This window comes from Choloepus didactylus, chromosome 21 (genome assembly GCF_015220235.1).
Source record: "Choloepus didactylus isolate mChoDid1 chromosome 21, mChoDid1.pri, whole genome shotgun sequence".
NCBI lineage: Eukaryota > Metazoa > Chordata > Mammalia > Pilosa > Megalonychidae > Choloepus > Choloepus didactylus.
The window spans coordinates 18185322-18206983 of record NC_051327.1 but is presented as its reverse complement, the minus strand read 5'-3'; the positions used below and the strand labels follow the sequence as shown (position 1 = coordinate 18206983).

Here is a 21662-nt window from a genome sequence, read left to right as displayed (position 1 = left end):
GATTAGTCTTGAATACAACTCTGATGGAGAGAATCAACCGGTGAGGGTGGTGCCCTTTTAAGCACTTTGATGCACCCGGAGAACGTCTCTTGAACTGACGTGCACTGGGTTGGAGATTCGGCCACAGTGCACCATCCATGTTCTCCGTATGCGAGACGAGTGGCCTCGCTCAGCCTTAGGCACCAGATGCTGGTTGGAGGCTGATCCCTAGTTGACTTTCCAGTTTCCTTAGAAACTTGGACATTTTAGAAATTACCTGGGGATGCTTTTCCTGGAGAAGGTGGAATTAACCAGCAAGGCCATCCCAGTTAGCACAAGGTGCTCTAACAAAAGCACAACGACAAGGCCCACTGGGCAGCCGTCGCCTGGCGGACAGTGTGAGCCTGGCTTGGGGTATGGCTAGCCTTTGAGGACCGGAGTGGCAGGGAGAAGGGACTGGGCTTGCAGCCTTGGGTGGGCACGCCCAGCTTGGGTAATATTTGGAGTAAAGGAGCTCGATGAGACTGAAATTGCTGTGATGGGGGTGTTTTTCACCCGGATAGTGGACAGTGCTTGTCCTGCTGTCCATGTAGGAGCTGTCAGGAAACTTTGCTGGGCGGCTGCCCCTAGGATGGTTCTGTTCAGCCTCAGAGCAGAAGGAAGCTGCATTCCTGCAGTGTTCTGGGGGAGGGAAGACCGAGAGAGCCACTGAAACTCTGAGCTTGAGAGTCAAAGCCTGCCCTCTGGAAACTGCCACTGAGACGAGTTATCAGTCAGAATCAGAGAAGAGGTGATTGCTTTTTGTCTATTGTAGGGGTGAAAGTGGTGGGAAAATGGGAAGGGATGGATTATTGGTGATCCAGGGGTCAAGTTCCCTTCTATTACCAATAAAATGAGGAAGAATACACATCTCAAAAAAGCAGACTGTGGTTCACAGTGTTCCAGGGTTCGGCTTGTGGGAAACCCATGCCAGAGGCTCTCCAGGTGGTCTGTGGGCAGCATTGTCTGCGACAGGTGAGGTTTGAAAAGGGAATAAAGGAGGGGCAGGTGTCCAGATAAAGAAACTCAAGGGGCTGTGGGGCAGCACCTGTGTGAGTAGGTGCATCATCAGAATATACTTCTTGACAGGTAAATGGGTGCATGCGGAAACAGGCCCCCTCCGAATCCGCTTTTGTGCAGAAAGGACTGGTGAACAGATTGCTAATATTGCTTCTGACAGCTCTTCTTTCCTCAGGAAAAAATTGTGACCACACTAACTCTTGAGCTCTCTTTTGTCAGTTCAGACTATACTACCTGAAAGGAATGCGAAAATCCAGACTTTTCAATGACAGTGTGTTAAGAGAGGCCAGTTACACAGCTACGTCGACTAATATTTTTGGTATAAAGCAGTGACTAAAATTAATTCCAGTCTAAAACTTGATGAATTCTCAGTCATGGATTTAACAGGTTTCAAATGGAAAAAAAAAAAAAAAAACTCAATTAAAAATAAGATTTTCGTGCTGGAAGTTTGGAGCCTTTCTCTAATGAATTAAGTACAAAGTTTTTTTAAATTTAGAGGATTTGTTTGCCTTTTTGAATTTATGGGAAAAGCACATATTCATACCAGAAATGTACATGCCTTTAGCTGTTAACCAGCCCCAGCAGAATTCGCTAAGTGTTGACTTGTGTGGAGCCATTCCGAGTAAGGCCCAGCCATTTAGAATTACATGGAAGTCTAGGCTCCAGGTGGCCCTCTGAGCTTTTTTGGCTTTTGAGTCACGTCACCCACGTGCTGCTGGCTGGGATGGGTAGTCTCCTCGCACACGGCTCACCCCATTTGCTCTGGCTTCCTTAGATAGTAAACTATTTAGGACACATGTGAAACCGGAAGTGTGTTTCATCTCCTCTTTAGTGAGGTTTCAGACTCCTTCTGCTCATTTCAGTCCTTTCAATGACAGCACCAAGTTTCACATAATTTGATATCAGAAATCTTGTGCTTTCACCAACCCTTGAAGGCTTAGTCACCCTTGGCGTTTTAGGGTAACACAGCAAGAAAAGAACCAAGGGGCTAGCTGTTAAGAATTTAGAGATTCTGCACGTCCTTAGAAGATTTCTAACGACGAAAAAGATCGTAGGCTTTCTGATTTCTGTTGGTGTACGTGTGACAGCATGGGTCTCAGTAGACAGTTTAATATTTTCCCTCCAGCTCCTTGAGGAGCAACCAGAATGTGGTACGACCAGTCCATCGTTACTGTCCCCAATCTCCGTAAGTTTCATTGTAGGGACCGAAAGTGGAGTCAACAGATTGATTCCTGGTTGGGGTGATCTTTGGATTTTGCTTATATGTGTATTTCAAGGGAAATTTGTGCTCCTGGAGTGACTCTAAGTGGCAAGAATAATGCAAAAAGCTGAATTTTTATCAACAGTTTTTGTTTCAACAAAAAATTCCCTTGCCCAGGCGTCCCTGTAGCACGCGTGTTTCGAAATAAACCGCCTCTCTCCCTCCCTCCCGGCTTGCCTGTCAGGACCCAGTAGCACACTCGGAATCCGCCCCAGATCGGGCCTCTCTGGCAGCCTCGGGGTCGGGATCCAGCCGAGTGATGTCACCCCAGGAAGGGCAGATGCACTTGGAGGGAGCCCATTCCCCTGCGTTTTAACCACAAATGTCTTTTGATAACTAGTGAAATTGGCAAGCAGAATGATTAAAAACATGTGAGAGGTAACTGGATCTAAAGTTTCAAGTAGTACATATTTGAGAAGTTTTCCCCAATGTAAAAGTTGCTCTTTGAGAGCCTTAAACTAATAAAAACAAGGAAATTCCATGTTACGGCTGCCTCTGAGCCTTTCCATTTTTATTCCAGCAGTCAAATTTGACAGGTCAGATGCTGATTGGCTCTGGGACCCGTGAGCATTCAAAACAGGAGGGAAGAGAGGAAAGCTGAGAACAGCTGGAATGGGGAGACGCACAGCTGCTTCTGAGCGCCTGGTTCATAATTCCGTTTTAGTAGTTCCTATTTTCTCTTCTTCTGGCTGCTGCTTGTGTTTGCTTCATTCACCGAAGCTGATTCAAGATTCTTTCAGAAACAGTTCTTTTTTCTTTCCCCTTTATCTTGCCATCATTGCAGATTTGCTTGGTGGCGTCTGTCTTTTCAGGAGCTAAGGCTGGATGTCTCCTCTTTGTGACCCCGTCTCCCGTCCCCTGGCCTCTTTGCTGAGGCTGCGGTGGCCTGCCTTTTTTTTTTTTTTTTTTAATTATTCATACACCATACAATCATCCAAAATATACAACTGATTGATCACATTACCATCATATAGTTGTTCATTGATCACCTCGATCCATTTTTTTAACATTTGCCTTGTACCAAAAAAAGTGATAATAAGTATAAAAAAATAATGGTGAAAAAAGAACACCCAAATTGTTCCCCTCCTCCCGCCCTGTTTTTCCTTTAGTTTTTTTGCCCCCATTTTTCTACTTATCGATCCATACACTGGATAAAAGCAGTGTAATCCACAAGGTTCTCATAATCACCCTGTCACCCCTTGTAAGCTACACTGTCACGCAGTCGTCTTCAAGAGTTGAGGGTGGCCTGCATTTAGCCCCTCCTCCCTCCAGTCCATTCTTCCCATCACGGCCAGAATGATCTTTCCAAAGCATCGCGGTAATCGTCCACAGCCTCTGCATCAACCTCCTGTGAAGTCCGCGTTCAGGGCTTCTGAGTAGCTGTCCCAGTGTGTCTCCCTCCGTCTCCCTCCCAGCACCTTATTCTCTTAAGCAGACCCCTTCCTCCCCTTTGTGCCCCAGTCGCCCACTGTCCACAGGTCGAGCAGCCAGCCAGAGGCCTGCTGCGCTTTTGAGAGCGTTCCGCTGCAGTGGGAGGAACGGATTTAGGTGCAGAAAACATTGCCCGTAAATCTCACCCCACTGCGGAATGGCTGTGTGATCTTGGTGGCGCTCCTTCTACCTCTCGGAGCATCGTGTCCTCACTGGTGGAGCAGGCGAAAGAGCCATCTCGTAGGATTGTTGTGGGGATTAGAAAAAACAAGGGGTGTCAAGCATGAGTCAGTAACCTGTTGCTGCGGCTGTTTTGTTGCCTCTGCTCATTCTGTGTCTTCTTGAATCTTCCCTCTTTCCCTTTTCCCCATGAAATCTCATTCATCCTCGATGGTCCATCTCTTGCTACTTTTCCTAGAAGTTGTCCTTCTTCCTCTCAGCCCCCAGGTAGGGTGGGTACCTCGTCTGTGGTCCCTGCCTTGCGGTTGTGCAGTCGTTTTACTACACTGTAAGCTCTTTGGGCAGCAGGGTGGTTCATTGGCCTTTTATCCCCTCTTTCCCTGTCTTCCACAGCGAGAACAGTGGCTGCTTAGGAACAGCTTTTGATCAGTTGATAGTAAATTGACAAAGGGACTGGGTGGGAGAAAAGCAGTTTTTTGGTGCAACTGAAAAAAGACGTCCCGTGCAAGTGATGCTGTTGGCTTCCTTTGGCCATCATGTCGCATAAATGTGCCTTTGCAAACTCTGTCCGACAGTCTCCAAATTGGATACGTTGTTTCTCCTGAGAGTCTTTGGGATTCAGAAGGATTCTTCCCCATCCCATTGGACCTCCCCAATCCAGGCACACATACTGGGATTTAACTGCTGAGGAGTTTGTATAGCTCCTTAACTATAATGCAGATGCATAGAAGTCCAGTAAAATCCATTAAGCAGACCACTGAAGGATTGCGATGTAGCTAGCAGTAAACCAGGGAATTCTTTTTTGTTTCAGCTCGTGTTAAAAATCTTGATAAAAAATGTGGGTGTGCTTTCCAGAATTAGTAAGTAGAGTATACTGGAGATAATTGATTGTTTTTGTTTTTGATGATTGAAGATCCTGATTATCCTTCCGGATCTGTGGCAGCATTCCCTTAATATTTGCATTTTCTTAGAGGAACACAGCATTCACTGGCGTAGAATGCAGGGGCACCCGTGGGCCCAGCACCCCAGCCCAGCAGCCCCCGTCTTTCATTGTGTTTCACTCCTTGTGACATCTGTCCGTGATGGAATGACAGTGGGCGGAGAAGTAGCCGGAGAGGGTGACCGAGGCTGCTGTGGCCACAGCTGCTTCCAGTGTCCAGGGCTCTGACTGGGAGGGGTGGGATGGAGGTGGGGTGGGGGCGAGAGCCAGGGAGGGGGCCTTTTTGTAGATTACATTGTGCTGGGAGCTTTCGCCACCCCTCCTCCCCCCCACCCCCATCCAGATCAGAATCCTCTCCTCCCCCCACCCCCGGCCCCTCAAGAGTAGCAGCGACACACAGAGCAGGGAACAGAAGGTATAGATAGATGCCACTCCTGGGCCAAAACAGGCGGCCGTCATTTTTGCCAAGTTTGATAGAGAAAAATCTCCTTGATGTCTGTGTAATTAAGAATTGACATCTAGAGTTAGGGAAAAACAGGTGACAGGAACCTGCACTTGGAGCCCTCACAGGCTGAGAGACTGGGGATGCTTTGTAATTGGCATTCCCCACTGCAAGGACCCCCAGCCCCCACCCCAGCCAGCCCCTGTGGGTGAGGCACTGGGGGCCCCGCGGAGACCGTGGCTGAACGGGGGTCACCCCTGCTGCGGCAGAGCTTGGACGCGTAGGGAACTGCCCTGGGTAAGGGCGCGGGAGGCAAATTGATACCAGAAACCCATCGTGCGGCAGTAGTAGTTTGTTGACCTGCCCTCGATCGTTGTCCTCGCCCACCCTTCAGTGTGAGTTTAGGCAATTATCACTATTTAGTGAGCATCATCAAGTCTGAGTTAAGGAGCCCCTCCAGTTATTTTTCAGAAAACTCTCTGGAGAGAGTGAAGTCCAGCTGCCGATTAGATCAGCCATTCCAGTGTCCAGAGTGGGCAGATAGGCAGCAGCACTTACGGGGCAGCTCCGGGATGGCCCTTTGCTTCTTTGGGTGCCCATCACATCCAGCACAGCCAGGGCTGAAAGTCTTGAGGGTGGAAACGGCACCTTTGGACTCACGTTTCTGTTCCTGGCCTGGGGCCCTCACGCAGTGTGACCCGGGGGTGCCCTGATGCAGATTCCCCGCGTGTGATGCCGGGACAGAGTGCGGGAGCCGGGGTGCATCTCTCCCTGCCACATGGGAGGCGCTCTGCGGGCCATCTGGTGGCACCAGCCCTCCGCCAGCGGCAGGATGTTGGAAACCTTGCTCGCTGAGCACGGCCTCAGAAACCTCGAAAATTAACTGCAGAAACCAAATCGAAGCTGGTTTCCGACGTGGCATTTCCTGGCCTGACACGGGCTCTTCTCATGAACTTGCTGCGTCGTTGCTAGATGTCTGTTACCAGTTTGGTTTTCCCTAGGAGTCTCTTGGCATCTTATAACTTTTACTCATAAAGCCTGGGCCAAAACATTTTTGAGAGCTTTTCGGAGTTTTTATTTGCTAATTAAAAGGTGAGAAGGGAACGCAGCCACAGGTAGAGTTCTAGTGCAAGCCACAGCTGTGATTTAAAAAAAAAAAAACACCTGACACTTTCAAAATGAAGTTATTAGCACTTCACCTATAACTGTGATAGCTTTTAACTTTCGTGATCTGCCTCTTAGGCACCACCTCCCCACCCTGTAGTTTACCAAAAAGGGGGCTGAGTGAGGAAGTTGGAGGAGACTTGATCCTTGCAGAAGATGATAATGACGACTACCGTTTGTGTGGAACTTTCAAAATAATGTGTTTTTCTTATTATTTATATCTTGCTTACAGCAAAGAAGTGGGGTGCAAGGTGGGTGGTTTATTTTACAGATGCTGAAACTGAGGTGCAGGGCGCCTTGGTGACTCGTCCAAACCCCTGTTAGTGAGCGAGGAGAAGAGGGTGAAGCCAGGCTCGAGCCTGGTCCAGTGGGAAATCCTCTGCTGCTTCTTAAACTCGGTTGAGCCCGGGACGGGTGGCTCAGCTCCGGGGAAGATGGGGCGACGTGAAAAATCAAATAGTGCCAGGTCGCATGTCTTGTCCCACTTGGCAAATAATTAAATAAAACACACCCTGGTTATGAAAACTGTCCACAGCCAGTTGCCCACAAAGCCCGGTTATATTCTGAATAACCCCCAAATCGTATGTGTTCTAGTGCGCACGCCCTGGGTGGTTTGTTTTGATTCACAGCCCATGTCTGCACTGGCAGATGTTTGTGGCTGGGATAGCCCAAACAGAGAGCAGGCGCTGCAGGGGTGCAGGGTGGTTTTACCAGCCAGGGTTTTCCCAGAAGAAGTGGAAGGAACCTCTGCCAGAGGGGCTGGTGCCCCAACAAATCGATTCCTGCCAAACAATAGAAATAAATATTTTCAACAGACACAAATGTTGGCTCCTAAAGTATTCAAATTAAAGGCTGATTTCTGAAACAAATACTTTAGGAGGAAAATATTTACCAGTGTAGATGAGATCAGGGTTATTCCTCTTGGCAGTAGCATAATTATTTTTGAGCCTAAAGCACAACTGTTTCCCAGTCCTTGCCTCATTTTTGCCTGATGGCCTTGCCTCCCGTTTCCTGGAGAACAGAGTGTGTGGGGAAGAGGGGGTGGGGCAGTTTGCTGCAGAGAGCCTCAGCTCCGGAGCTGCATGGATCTGCATTCAAATCTTGGCTGTGTCCCTTACTGGTGTGACTGATCGTCACTTAGCTCAGTCTGCGAAATGGGCAGCAACGTCTGCTTCGTAGGAGTTGGTGATCGGCCCTCTAGGGTCCTTCTAGAGCCGCCCTGTCCGGTAGACCCTTTTGCACCAATGGAACAGTCAGTACCTACATCGTCAGGTAGTAGCCGCAAGCCATGTGGGACTGTTAAGCACTTGAAGTGTGGCTGCTCCAACCGAGGAACTGAATTTTCCATGTAATTTAACTTGAATTTAAATAGCCACATGTGGCTGGTGGCTACCATTTTGGACCACACAGTTCCAGTCACCCCATTCGCTCGGTTAATTGGTCCCTGGGTCCAATCAGCTGGTTGACAGGCTGGCCGCGTGGAGATCTCACCTTCTCTCTCTCTCCCTCCGAGTGTTCCAGACGCAGCTGTGAGCGTTCGGTGTGTGGGTTCTCTCCGACAGCCGCCTTCCGCCCTGCGGCCAGGCGGGGAGCAGCTCCACAGATCGAGGCCAGGGCCCGGATGTCTCAGCCAGATCAACCTTCAAGAACGTTTAAAAGTTTTCACACCTTTCCATTTGGTTTTAGAGCTTGCTCCATAACTTTTACCAAGCTCAGTGAGGATAATGAAAGATGGGAAGTCAAGGGACCCATTCCCTGGGCAGTCGCTGGCAAGGCCGGGCCACTTGGTTCCGAGCCTCGGTTTCCTTGCCTTGCAGCTGCTTCTCCCCCAGGTTTGTTCCGAGGCCCGTAGGAGGGGCAGACTGAGCAGCGGCTGTCCCCGTCCCCAAGGGGATTCAGAACAGTGTCCTTGGCAGCCCCCTCCCTTCCCATTCCCCAGTGCAGATCCCACGGGTGGGATGGGGGCACACAGAGGGGGCAGGAACACGGGACCCCACCTAGGAGGGCTCCCCCTCCAGGCCAGGAACAAGACAATCGGGGAGAAACCCTTAGGGAACCCAGGCAAATGGGGACAACCAGACACCAAGGCCCAAACCCCAGGGGGGCTGGGATGGGGAGAGGAGGAAAGAAGTGTCCTGGGACCCCTTGGAGGTGTCAGGAGTGCCGAGGGGTGAGCAACTTGCCACCACCTGGAGCTGTGTGGGTCTGGAAGGCTGTGGCTGGGAAACCCTGTCTCGTTAGGTTTTGAGATACGTACAGGAGAAAGCTGGCTGGAGGATGACAACCTTATCAGACTCAACATTTTTTGTAGTTCAGAAGTGGTCAGATATCGGCAGTTTCATGCAGCCCAACTTAGTATTTAAAGCAGAATCCTTTTTGTCAGGGAGAAAGACGTCCTTCCCTCTCGTCGTCGGATGCGCCTTTGCTTCATTATGCTTCCCCAAGACAGTCTCTCACGTCTCGCTGCTAAGCAGGAGTCTAGCACGTCTTCTGCACAGTGCCGTGCTGGTTGCACGCAGCTGGCATTTTTCTCTTTGCAGAGTGGATTTTCGACGGAGTGAAAAACAACAAAAAAACACAAAATCTCAGTTCTTTCTTGCAGTTTCTGAATCCCGAGGAATTCACAGAAAAAGGCTTACGTAACAACTTGGTGCACATAGCTTACATTAGGCTAACATATTTATTTTTATTAAATTTAATTTTTTGAATCGATTCAGTAAGCAAAATTTTTGGTCCAAAAGTCAAAGTTCTATAGAAAGTATTCACTGAGAAACCTCACTCCTGCCCCGGGTCCCTTTCCAGCTGCTCCTGCCCACCCAGTCTCTCCAGTTAAGCACTTTTAGTAGCTTCTCGTGGATGTGATGGACAAATCTGGGGTGTGGCCTTTAGAGGAAGAGGCCACAGAAGCAAGTGTGTATGGAATTAAATTGTTCCACTTGAATTTCCTAGGCTGGGAATGAATATCCAGTCATCTCCCGGAGTCGGGAAATATTGAGCACATCCTGCTCTATTAATACCTCTTAAGAGTTAAAGGAGCGTGAGACAATAATCTTCATGCCAGGTGGGGTCAGGTTGAACAACAAGAGGAACAGAGAAGCTAGCATTAATCGTCATCGCTCATTGTACTGAGCATTTTGTCTTATTTAATCCCCACAGCACCCGACGGGGTATGTGTCAGTGTTCCCGTGTCACAATTAAGACACGATTTTAAGTAGCTTGCTCGGAGTCGCAGAGCTGGGAAAGGGAGGGCCACGAGACCTGCCCACACCACGTCTCTGGGTCAGGGAGTCTCCGCTCTTTCCATTGTTCCCCCATTGTTCTTTGAATTGGAGTAAGAGCAGAAACCAGACATGGTGTAGTAAGAACATATTAACTGGAAGTGAACCAGGTTTTTCCCGTGCCCTCTGTTTTTGGGAGAAAGAGGCAAAGCATGTCAGAGAGTGAGAGGGTGGTAAGAGTTTATCCTTGAAAAGCCATTTCCTGAGTGTGCCCGCTGTTGCACCATTTGGAAGTCACTGCCCGCAGGTTTGTGCAGGAGCCATGTGACAGCAATGACATCTGCCTTGGGCCCCTGGTCTCCAAGCCTCGTAGGAAAGTTGCCGGCGAGGTGGTGGTGCCCATCTCACTGATTGAGACGGGCGCGGTGGCACGCTTGTGACGGCCGTCCACCTCGGGTTGGTGGAGCCTCCACCCAGGCCCGCCTGTCGGGGCAGAAACCCAGTGCTGTGTGCTGCCCACCCCCCACAGACGCCCTCCTCCCGGCTCCTGGCCCCGGGCATTCTCTCTCCTGTCACAGGGGTGCCAGGGGACAGGATCCACTGGTGGGGAACCATGCTGTGAAATACAGCCCCCACACGCCCTGAGATCTGGCCAGGAGGTTTCTTCTGCTCCTTCCACCTGAGTCCCCAAGATGGCAAAACCCTCAAAAAAAAAAAACGGGCCAACTACTTCATGCAGATTTTCAGCAAGGGTAGAAACACAAAGCATTTCTGATTAACCCCCAGATAACTAACCAGAAAATTGCATTATAGGCCAGCCCTGGGTTGTCCACATGCCCACTTTTATTGTTCCCTGAGTCTGGGGCCACAGGGAGTGACAGATCCAGGGAGCTCCCTTCCCTTGCACCCTGTCCAGCCGGCGTCCACCAGACGCTTCCTGCGTGCTGGGCCCTGAGCTGGCCTCTCCCTGCCCTGAGAAGGACAGGTAGTGCCCCCTGCCACGGGTGTCCCTCCCGGAGCGCCCCTCGGTGAGTGCCGGGAAGCTGTCCCATGGCAGATCCCTGCTGGGATGCGTCTACCCCCGTGGGAAGTACAGTCAGAGTGTAACTTCTGACCCATGTGTCTGCCCTAGCAGAGCAGAATACCAGAGCCGTGGTTCAGACTTCACGTCACACAGTGGCGAACAAAGGATTGTGAGCGGGAAAGTGATGGGTAAGGATTAAGTATCTGCAAAATCATTTTTGGAAAGTAATAGAATCAGACCGAGTTCTCTATTCAGACTTATAAAAATAAGTGAAGGTATTCACATTTGCTTCGGGAATTCTGCAAGGTTCTCCTTTAAAATAGAGACCGTTGTCAGCCCACGTAGCTGTGACGGAACAAAATGAATTTCCTGGAGTACTGTCCTTTCTGGAAATAAGGTGTCCATAGATTCTTATCAGTCCTTCAAAGCCTACGTTTCATTATAGGGGAAAAAAGAGAGTAAAAAATTAAAGTTTATTTTTTAGGTGTAGATGGTACATTTCCATGCTCAAAATTCAAAAGTTACAGAAAAATAGTGAAAGGCCCTGTCCCTTCATTTTCCTCCCCAGGATAAAGATGTTACCGGTATCTTGTGTTGCTTTCCAGAGGTGCACAAGCAATTTATCTCTCCATGTGTATGGGCATTTTGATCTCTGCTCTTGGACATATTTTGGGGAGGTGGTTTTTAAATTTCCAATTAAACACAGCTATTTCCAAATCAGCCCAGCCCACCTCTCAGCAGGCCTCTTAACCCCTCCATGCCGCAGCCGGGCTGGCCACTGCCCGCAGGCTCCGGGCAGGCTCCTGGTTCATCTGGACCCCGGTTTCTTTGTCTGTGACAGCACCCACCCCTTGGGTTGTCAAGTGACACTTAGTGCCCCGTGCCCAGTGCACGCTGAGGGGAGGATGGCTAAGAGAGGGCAGTGGGATAGAACCTGTCCCACACACCAGCCCCAGCTAAGATGGGTGTCTTCGGCGAAAACTTGGAGCCCTTCCTTTCTGGGAGTGCTTTGTCCTTTTTTAATGCCTTCCTCGGTCTGTTTCATGGCCTTTCTGTTGCTCTTTCAGGCCTGCCTCTTGACTTTGCCGAGCTGGGGGCATCCAGGGTCAGGGTCAGCTTCTTTTTAGCCTGTGCGTCCCTTGAGTCCCCGCCCTGGTTGAGAGTTTGGTGGCAGAATGAATTGAGGACAAGCATGAGATGGAGCGTTTACTGTGCCGCTACTTGGGATCTTCCTTATCTCCAGAGAAGGGAAGTCACCTGCCCCACCACCCAGGCCGCTATGGGTGGCTGGATTTCCATCTTCAGGTGTCTGTGGAGGGTCCGAGGGCGGCTGGGGGTGGGCTCCGGCCCATCACCCGCTCTGAGCCGGAAGAGCTGCCATTAGTCCGAACAGCTTTGTGGCTGGAAACCAAATGAAAAATGGCCTGAGGATGACCCCGTGCAGACTGCTTGGTCTTCTCTAAGAATAAAGCCATTTTCATTTCTTGATTAGTTTGACACATAATCTCCAAAGAAACATCAGATGAACTCACTCACTCTTAGGGTTAAAGTTAGGGATAAGAAAAAGAATAATTCAGTTGCGTGGCAGATCCTGTTGGCTTTGGGTGTAAAGGCGCGTCTCAGCGAGAAGGGTGGCACTGCAGGGTCCCCCCCAGTTTAAAACAAGCAACTGGTATGCGTGCTTTAAAAAGTGAGCAATTCCAAACCAACCGTGGACGTTATTAAAGGACTCTTGTTTCATGTGGGGCAAAAATGTCCCCGCAGTTTCTTTTCAATAGGCAGCTACACGGTGGTTTTTAATTTTTTAAATTGTTAATACTTGGCTGTGAGGCCAGAGTTCAGGCACAGAGAAACTTAAAACATGCAGTGCTCTGCCCTTCAAAGAGCTGTCGGGAATGGAGAAAAAGCATCTCAGAAATTATGGTCAGTGAAGGAAAGAGGGTTGCAGTCATGCACGGCTTTTCGGAAGTCCAGCGGTTTCCTGAGAAGAGGTGTGCCTGTGTGCACGTAGCCGGTCCTTCCCCAGCTGAGGGAAAATGCCAGCACCTGAGCAGGCTGGCGACGCTGGACCCGTCTGCCCCCCCACCCTGGGGGGTGTGAGCCCAAGGGCCTGCCCTTTGCCACACCGGAGCCTTCTGAGGAAGGGCCTGAGCTCCGGTTCTCCCCTGTGGAGCGGCCTTTCCTGAGTCAGCACCAGGGGCCTGGCTGCAGGTGGCTCCCCATCAGTGCGGCCAAGCGAACCATCCTTGCTTCTGGATGCGGGGACGGGCGTGGCCTGGCGAGTCCCAGTGTGTGGGTCACCCACTCCCCCGTGAGCTGGGCTGGCCACCTGGCGGCCAGTGGCCACATCGGGGCTGGAGCCAGGTCCCTCTGGTTCGCAGACAGAGGTCTTTCCACCAGACCTCGCCGCCTCCGCATGTCAGCCACCCCACGATGACTTTGAAGAATAAAACCACACTTTCTGTGTGTAAGGGCCTGTCCTTGTAATGCGCTTTCTCAGTAAAATAGTTCTAACTAGTTCCACTGCTTCCCTTCCCTTCCTCAGAGACTTCTGGCCGGGCCGAGGGTGTTTTCTGTGACAGCCCTGAGACTGGCCACTGGGCATGTTGTGCAAGAAACAGCTGTTGTTTTCACAGAGGATGTGCTCGTTTCACTTGTTGGATCACCAGAGGGGTTCCAGAGGTTGCCCGCCCTGGCCCCTGCCCTCGGGGCCCGTGAGCATACAGGCTGGCACCGCCGGGGGATGTGGGTCGAGCGATGGGACAGCACGGTATCAAATACACTTATATATTGTTCACATATGTCCTTTCATGTTAGCAGGATTTTAAAAATCAATATGTATTAACAATTTTCCAAGTAATAATCCACATACGGTAAAACGTTCGCAAGACATATACGGAAGGGCAGGCCCCCCTTCCTCAGAGCCAAGCAGTTACCAGTCTCTTCTGTATCTTCCTAGAGGGAGATAACAAAGCATATGCAAGCATATGTAGGGCTACTCTCTCGAACGCTTTTTTCCGCACTTTGATTTTTATGCTTAAATAGATCCTGCAGGGATGTGCCAGTCGCTATTGCCGGACATTTAGACGGGTCCTGATTATTTATTCATTTTGCCATTTGCAAGCTTCTGATGCCTTTCAGATGTGGGGGTTCCTTTCTTCATGGAACCAATGGGGACTCAGGGCTGTGGTCCCTGTGTTTTGGGCCCCATCTCCACCTCCCCTGCACATGGTAAAGCCCCTTGCTCGTGTGCCATTAGATTTGACATGTGGAGGAGAGGCATAATAAACTGGTATTTGGCTTATGCTTAATCCCATCTCTGCCCTTCGAGTTGCCTCCACAGCCTGAGAACCCCTTAGTGTCCTTCAAAAGGATTTGGTGGGTTTTCTTAAGGGATCGGTCAGAGACCACAAGCCTTAAATCCTGTCCAGCCAGAGGCTTGGGGCCGTGGCCGCTCAGCCTGTCCTCCTCTCTGTGCCCATCTGTTTCTGCTGTGATGGATGGCAGTGCAGCAGTAAGTGGGAGACCCCTATTGGTTTCTCATGTCACCCTACATATGTCTGAGAGAATGTGGGGACAGGAGTGGGGGGACCCCGAAGAGTCCCCGACTGCCAGCAGCAAGCTGCCGCAGGGCGCTGGCTACACAGCCCCATGTAGAAGGGGGTCTGCCTCCTGCAAGGGTCTGATGGAGGCATGGCCCTCTGCAGCCCTCCGTGGCCCACCGTGGTCCTCTGTGGCCGTCCCCGGCCCTCTGCTGCCCTCCGTGGCCCCCCGCCGCCCTCTGTGGCCCTCTGTGGAACTGAGGTGCAGAGAGGGTCCTGCAGCCACATGCTCTTCCGCCACCCCCTCCGCGTTTCCCCCACTCCCCCCACTGGGGTCAGGGCTGGGACCCCACGGTGGCCTTGGCACCCCTAGCATCCAGCACCTCACCCAGCTCCCCCACACCCAGCCTTCCACGCCGCGGAGGAAACAGGGTCCCCATCAAAAGCCTGGGTGCTCTCTTGTTTTTCTTAAAGTTTTCTGTGTCTGTGTGTGATTGGAATGAAACACCAACTTTTTCTGTTGTTGTCATATTTCAGTATTGGCTTTTTTCCCCCTTCTTGAAGTCTCCTTTTATAACTTCTGCTACTGCTTATATATAGATGTCTAAGTCCTCCTCCTTCCCAGATTGTTGATATTTTTGAGAGCCTTCTGCTTATCTGTGATTGCTCTCTCTCTTCTCCCTCTCCCCCCACTTCAGCGCCTGGGTTTTGGTTGCTCTTTTTTCCCTGCCTTCACTTCACTGGGATGTGTTTCAAATGTGGTCTATCAAAATGTTCAGTGTTTCCCTCTCTGCTGCAATAGCTTTGACATCTGTTCTTGAATTCTAGCCCACGTTATTCTTTTGGGCTTGTTTGCCCAGAATTCGCTTTAATGCTAGAAATAATAAAGGGGAGCATGTGGCGTGGAGGGTCTCTCTCCCGTTCCCCCGTTTTATCTCCCCCGTTTTTAAACCATCTATGATTCCAGGTTGACAGCTCCCTGGCTGTTTGTGGCCTCACTTGGTCACCTTCTCTGGCTTATACTAGGGTACCATGGCCCGTCCATGGGATACGAATGAGGTGTTCGGCAGTGGGTGGGTGGGTAGGTGGGCTGCAGACTAGTTTGATGGCTTCTGCCAGAAAGGAAGAGGCAGGCAGGTGGGAGCTCGTGGGGTGGGTGGGGAAGGACACCCCCTGCTTCCGTGATGTCTGTGGAGGGACGTGAGTGTCACCCCACCTTGCCGTTCAGCCTTCGGGTCGGGCCTTGCTCTGCTCTGCTGCGGGCTGATGGTTCATACTGTTGAGAAATTGCTCAGAACAGCTTCCTGTAATCCTGAGCAGGATGAGCTGGTGTGTGCCGTCCGTAACCGAAGCCACTCGGCACCAGAGCTGGCCTCTTGGTGGCTGCAGAAACGTGTCCTTGTGCCCCTGTGGCCTGCCTGGGGCACCCTTCTGGGCCCATCTGCTCCCGGCTCATTTGAAACAGATCCTCTTGGCAAGTCCTCCCAGAATTGGCCACGTGGAGCCGAGCTCGACACCCTTGGCTCCTGACAGGTCCTCTCACACAGAATCCATTCCTGGGGGGTCTCGGGGATTCAGTCCAAGTACAGTGGTTTGAAGGCAACTGCTGTTTCCAGGTGTCTCCTTTTGGAAGTTTGTAAAATACTGGAAATAACGAATCACTCTTGGCATTTACCTCTTAAAGGTCCTTCTTGGAAATAAAGAGCAGGTTAATTTCAGTGGTACCTAACGTGGAGCCTGGCCCATAGTAAGCTCACAATAGCATTGGTTGAGTGAAAGCAAATCAAGCCTTACTGCCAGGACTCGAGGCCTCCGCTGTCGAAGGGCAGCCAAGCTGGAGGCCCCCGTCAGAAACACCGAGTTAAACAGAAGGACCAGAGCACAGAAACACAGCAGAGAGAGACACCTGTTGAGAATGGAAACAGAGCAGCTCCGGGGAGAGGTGTCATTCGGGCCTTGACCTCACTCTGGGTTTAGCCAAGAACGATGTCTCTGCGTGTTTCATTACAGAGACACGGTCACTTTGTGCTGTGTGTGTTGATGCAGAACATGTCAAGGCGAGCGAGTTGGGTTTTCTCGAACCAGTCCATTCAGGATGGGGGGGACCCTGGTGGTCTCGTCAACTTCCCTTCCTGCTTAGCCCTGCCCCTCCTCTGCCAGTGAGTGGACCACCCTGGAGCCGCTGGGTCCATCCCCAGTGTTCTGGTCAAGTGCAGATGCGCTCATCTCTGGTGCAAAGTGCAATGACAATCTCATTTACCGTTTTCGTTTCTCATGACAGAGAGAACTCGATGCCACCGCAACAGTATTGGCGAACCGACAAGATGAAAGCGAGCAGTCCAGAAAGCGGCTTATCGAACAGAGCCGGGAGTTCAAGAAGAACACTCCAGAGGTGAGGCGGGGCTGCCGCCCGGAGCTGGCAGAGAGGGTTGTCATTCTAGTACATTCTCAGAAGGCGTTTCGTAAACATCTCGTTTCATTGGACGCATGTGTGGCATGTGATTTGATTCTATTTTTCATTTGTCCCCAGTCTCCCATTCTTGCCTGATGGGAGCCAGCTCCTGGGCTGTGGTAATGCCTGAATTGATAGGTTGCTTGGAAAATTAAAGCCTGAGCTTGTTGCAAATGCAGGTGTTGAACAAGCTGGGTATAGAAGAGTATGTGGCCAGGTATGCAGGGATGTAAGATCTTGGAGCCCATCCCAGCCTTTGACCCCTGAGATCAGTACCTAAATCTGTTATTACACCACCCAGAGGTCTCTAAGGGGGGCCGTGAGTCTGAGGACGTGGTCTGCTGAAGGGGCCCCGGAGGCGAGCCAAGTGAAGTGCCCAAATGTCACGCGCATTTGGGGCGGGCAAGATGCTGGCACACCCTGTAAAGCAGACATTTAGTCTGGTAGTGTCCTTTCAACAGCCTGTACGTTCCTTGAAATATGCTTTAAAGGACACTGGAAAAGTGCTCTTTATGCTTTCCTGTTTTTTTGTAAGAGCGTGTTGGGTGGACAGTTGTGAGTTGCTGGGGCAGCATTTTCCTGGTCTGTTTTCCAGGTCCCTTGTTTCCTTCATCCCTATCAAGGGCTCAGTAAGAGAGAAAAGGAGACCAGAGATTTACAGACACTGAGTGGACACGGGAACTTCTTTCAGGGCAGCTTCTGCCAGCTTGGCCTCCAGTGGTTTTCGTGCCTTGGTGCTCAGCCCCCACCCAGGCCTCCCGGACCCTTCACCTGGGTGTCAGTGCCCAGTGGCGACCCTGGCTCCCAGGCCTCGGGCTTTTCCCGTGGCTCTCAGTGCTTCCGTGTGGGACCCGGGAACAGGCTGGGAAGAAAAGCCGCTTCCTGGGAGGGATGCCCCTAGCTCTTAGAATTCCTGAAAAATTACGTGTGAATCGGATTTTTAAAAGTGGACTCAATTCAGATGTTTCCAAGGAGCTTGCTGTTTGAGGGAGGGCTATTGTAAATCATTTTGGAAAACAAATTATTAGCCCTCCGTTTTCAGAAGAAATGTTTTGGGAGAAAGCATGGAGCACGGGAGAGAAAGGGGCACTCCAGGCAGACCTACCCCTAGAGGGTTTCAAATCCTTGGCCCATGGCTTACCCTCTCCACCCCACTCTGCCCTTGGCTGTGGATCTTGCGTGTTTTCCAGAATGAAAAGGCAGGTCAGAGTGATGGTGCTTGGGGCCTGCTGCCGTCTTTGTAATGTTGGGCTGGGGGTGGGGGCAGAGGGCTGCTCTCCATGTTCTTTGTTGTTATGAATAAAGACAGAAGAAGGAGAGGATCGAAGAGACAGCACCTCCCCTTCTTGCTGCCTTCTCTCAGGCTGCTTTAGAGCAGACCTTCGCGGAGAGTCTAGCCGTGGGGCTTTTCAGGCTCTCCTCCTTGACTCAGTTTCCTCAGGTCACCCTCCAAACGCCTCTCTCACTAATTTCTCAGCACCGTTCCAGTAACTAGCCATCATCTGCTGTCCTCGGTTCTCATCGCTCACCCCTTAGCACAGGGAAAATCCTTGGTCACCATACAGCCAGAGATTTCCGTAGAAAATCTAAAAAAGAGGGGCAAGGCCTTCCACCCAGTTAGGGAGGCAACAGACCACACATAGGTAAATATAATAGGCCACATGGTAAGTGCTGAGAAGAAGATTAAGCCAAGAATTGGATTCCTAGACGTTCCTCTGGAGTCCCAGACCCTTTGTCAGCTGCTGAAAGCAAGTGCCAGGCAAGGGGTGGACGTGCTTCCCATCGGCTGCCTGTGGATAAATGTTGATCGAACTGAACTGAGCTGTGTCCTACTGTTGACACCAAACAGGACAGGCCTTCTCCTGCAGAGACAGGACCCAGCTCACACAGCTTGGGTTGAGTCCCATGGTCAGTTACTTGAAGGAATCCAGCCTTAAAATTTGTATTAATTCCAATAAGTGGAAGACGCTTGGGGAGAAGGCAGCCTCCTGGTAAACAGCATTTGGGGCATTTCTTTGTAGGGCACATTTTGCAGATGTTGTCTTGCATCGAGAAGGAACATCTTGGGGTTGTGCAGGCTGGTGCCAGGCTTGTTCCCTGCCCAGCCTTTTCCAGGTGGTGGAGGCTGCTGTGCACTTGGGTTTCTTCCCTGCAGGAGAGTCTTAGTGCCATAGGGATTTCCAGGGACGTGTGAAGGGGTGAATCCACTGGCAGCCTGCAGCTCTGGGTTACTCCTGTTTCATTTTTCTGTCTGGGACAGTCCTCAGACACCGCCAGGCTCACTCACACCCCCCAGCCAGAATCTTCTGCTTGGAGCCAGTTAAGGTCAGAGAGTAAGTGGGGACAGGTAGCTGCAGCTGAGGTCCTGGGGGTGCACTGAGGGGCTCCCGCAACACATGCAGGGTGAGTACAGGGCCGGAGGAGCGTACTGGGCTGCTGCTTTGCTTGAAGTCTCTGTCCAGAGCCGCCACCCCGACAGCACTCATGTTATCTAGCTCTGCTGCCGGACATACTGTCAAGCAACCCAAGAAACAGATGACCACTTCTGTAGAGCTTGCACTTGTAGAAACTGGACGTGTACAAAGGAAGGCTGCTCAGAGCTTGTGGTGATGGATAAACAGCTTGGCTTGGCGGCGGGAAAGGCATGGTCCCCTGTTACAGACACGGCCACCACAGTCCTCGCTGGCCGCACGCTGTTGGCCTGGTGGCCCCGGGGCCCCCTTGTTCAAGGGCAGCCAGCCCAGCAGGCCCAGGACCGGCCATGTTTCTTAGTGCGTGGTGCCAAGTGCATCGACTGTTGATGAAAATGTTGAAGCCCCTCTTTGTTCTGATGAAGGAGAAAATTTCCTCCCAGTGTCTCTTGAATGTCTGGTGTGTGTGATAGATGGTACAAGGGAAAACTCATGGTGAATGCATTGTGGTCTTTCCCATCAAGGGGCATGTCTGTCACTGGACGGCCACCACCTGGGGGTGACGGGAGGAAGCCCACGTCCAGGGGGCAGAGGCTGGGGGCCCTGGGCAGGCGAGTGGAGGGTGAGCTGTGCGACCGCAGGGGCCGTCTCAGGCGGGAGAGAGCACGGGAGCACAGAGGTGGGTGCGAGTGTGGCCAGAGCCCTGACTCTCTGCCCTGGAATAACTTATTTTTAAGTTTCGGTTTTATGTCATTAGCTTAATATGTTTATGGTCATTTGATAGTATTGCTCATGTCTTTTTTTTAAACTGGAAAACGCACATAGCATTATGTTTGCCATTGTGACCCTTTAAAGAGTACAGTTCAGTGGACACTCACCATGTTGTGCAGCCGTCACCACTGTCCAGTTCCAGAGCCTTTCCTGACTGCACGCGGAAGCCGCACACCCCATACAGCAGTTGTTCCCACTCCCCTGCTTGTGTCTTTTTCATCCAGAAACTGAACTTAATTTGAAGGGGCTTGCACTTACTCTGTGAAGAAAGTTTTATGAGTTTCTCTGAATCAAACAAGAGATCATTCAAAGAAAAATATTGTATCTTTTTTATTTTCTAACTAACCATCAATTTCTTGTTGCATTAATAATCGACAGCAGAAGTTGAACAGAATAGGCTGCTGGGCATTTGTGGTTTGTACTGCTTTCCATGTTGATTGTTGCAGGCGATCTACTGGCCCGGTGTCTTTGGGCCAGCTAGGTGACCTCTGAAGTCCCAGCCGGTCATCTGTGAAAGCACGAGCTGCTGAGGCTGTCCTCCTGGGCAGCTGCGGGGTGGGCTGTGATGCCTGCTGCGTTGCTTTTAGTGTTAACTCGGAGCACGTTCCATGGGATGTGCTAGATGCAGTTGATTTCTGCGCCTCAAAACGAGCTCAGGAACCTCAAAACAAACAGGTCGTTTCATCTTAACGAATTCCACAAGTTAGTTTGTAAGAACACTTACTTTGCAAGTATTGTCAAACTCCTTTCACGTGCCAGATGTTTTGTCCCCGTGGCTAAAATCCTATCCCTTTCTTTAAAATGTTCATCTTTCTTAACAAGCCAATAGAATTTATGATATAGCATGTTAAATGCTATGACACTGTAAGTGGAATCCTCTGAATGCAAACCTGCCCAGAGAGATACTGTTAAATAATTGGTGGGAAAGTTCTCTAGCTTAGGCCTCATCTCCCTCAGTAACCCTTAGGAAAAATAAGCAGTTCTGCTTTTTGAGCCTTGGGTCTGTGTTTTTTTTAAACAGTTTTAGTCACACACCATACAATTAATGCAGAGTGTACCATCAGTGGCTCTCAGTATAATCACAGAGTTATGCATTCATCACCACAATCAATTTGAGAACATTCTCGTTGCTCTGAAATAAAAAAATCCCATACCCCTTATACTCCCCTATTATTGACTCTTGGCTTGCGTATAGTACCTTTTATAGCCGATGAAAGAATATTACAATGTTACTGTTAACTATAGTTCTTAGTTTGCATTAATTATATTTTTTCCCATATAACACCCTATTACCAACACCTTGTAATGGTGACATACTTTTGCTCTAGTTCATAGAAGAGCTTTCTTATGTTTGTACAAGTAACCACTGTCATTGTCCACAACAGGTTTTGCTAGGTTACACAGCCCCATGTTTTGTCCTCGAGCTTTCCTTCTAGCAACGTACATGACCCGACTTCCCCTTGCAACCACACTCACTCTCAGAGTTGTTAGTTACACAGCTACAGTGCTACCATCACTTCTATTCACTTCCAAACATTTACAATCAACTTTAATAAAAATCCCGTACACCTCGCGCATCTTCTGCCCATTCTGTACCTTCTTCCTATCTCCTGGTAACCTATCCTGTAGGTTTTAACTCCCAGTTTACTCCTTATAATTAGTTCATATTAGTAAGATGAGACATAGTTGTCCTTTTGTGTTCGTGTTCATGGAGCCTGGTGGCGTGAGAACTGTGTGTGTGGCCTGGGCCTCACGCCCCCGCTCCCACACATACCAGGGAATTTTTCT

The 21662-nt window shown here is 50.4% G+C and overlaps 1 protein-coding gene across 8 annotated transcripts in view; it reads left to right on the top strand.

The window, feature by feature from the left end:
• Positions 1 to 21662, top strand: part of CUX1 (cut like homeobox 1) — a 362321-nt gene that overhangs the window by 58860 nt on the left and 281799 nt on the right. For all 8 annotated transcript variants that reach the window (XM_037815379.1, XM_037815378.1, XM_037815376.1 and 5 more), the window contains exon 2: positions 16522 to 16632. In XM_037815379.1, coding sequence (XP_037671307.1) covers positions 16522 to 16632 — 111 coding nt within the window. The remainder of the gene's footprint in view (positions 1 to 16521; positions 16633 to 21662) is intronic.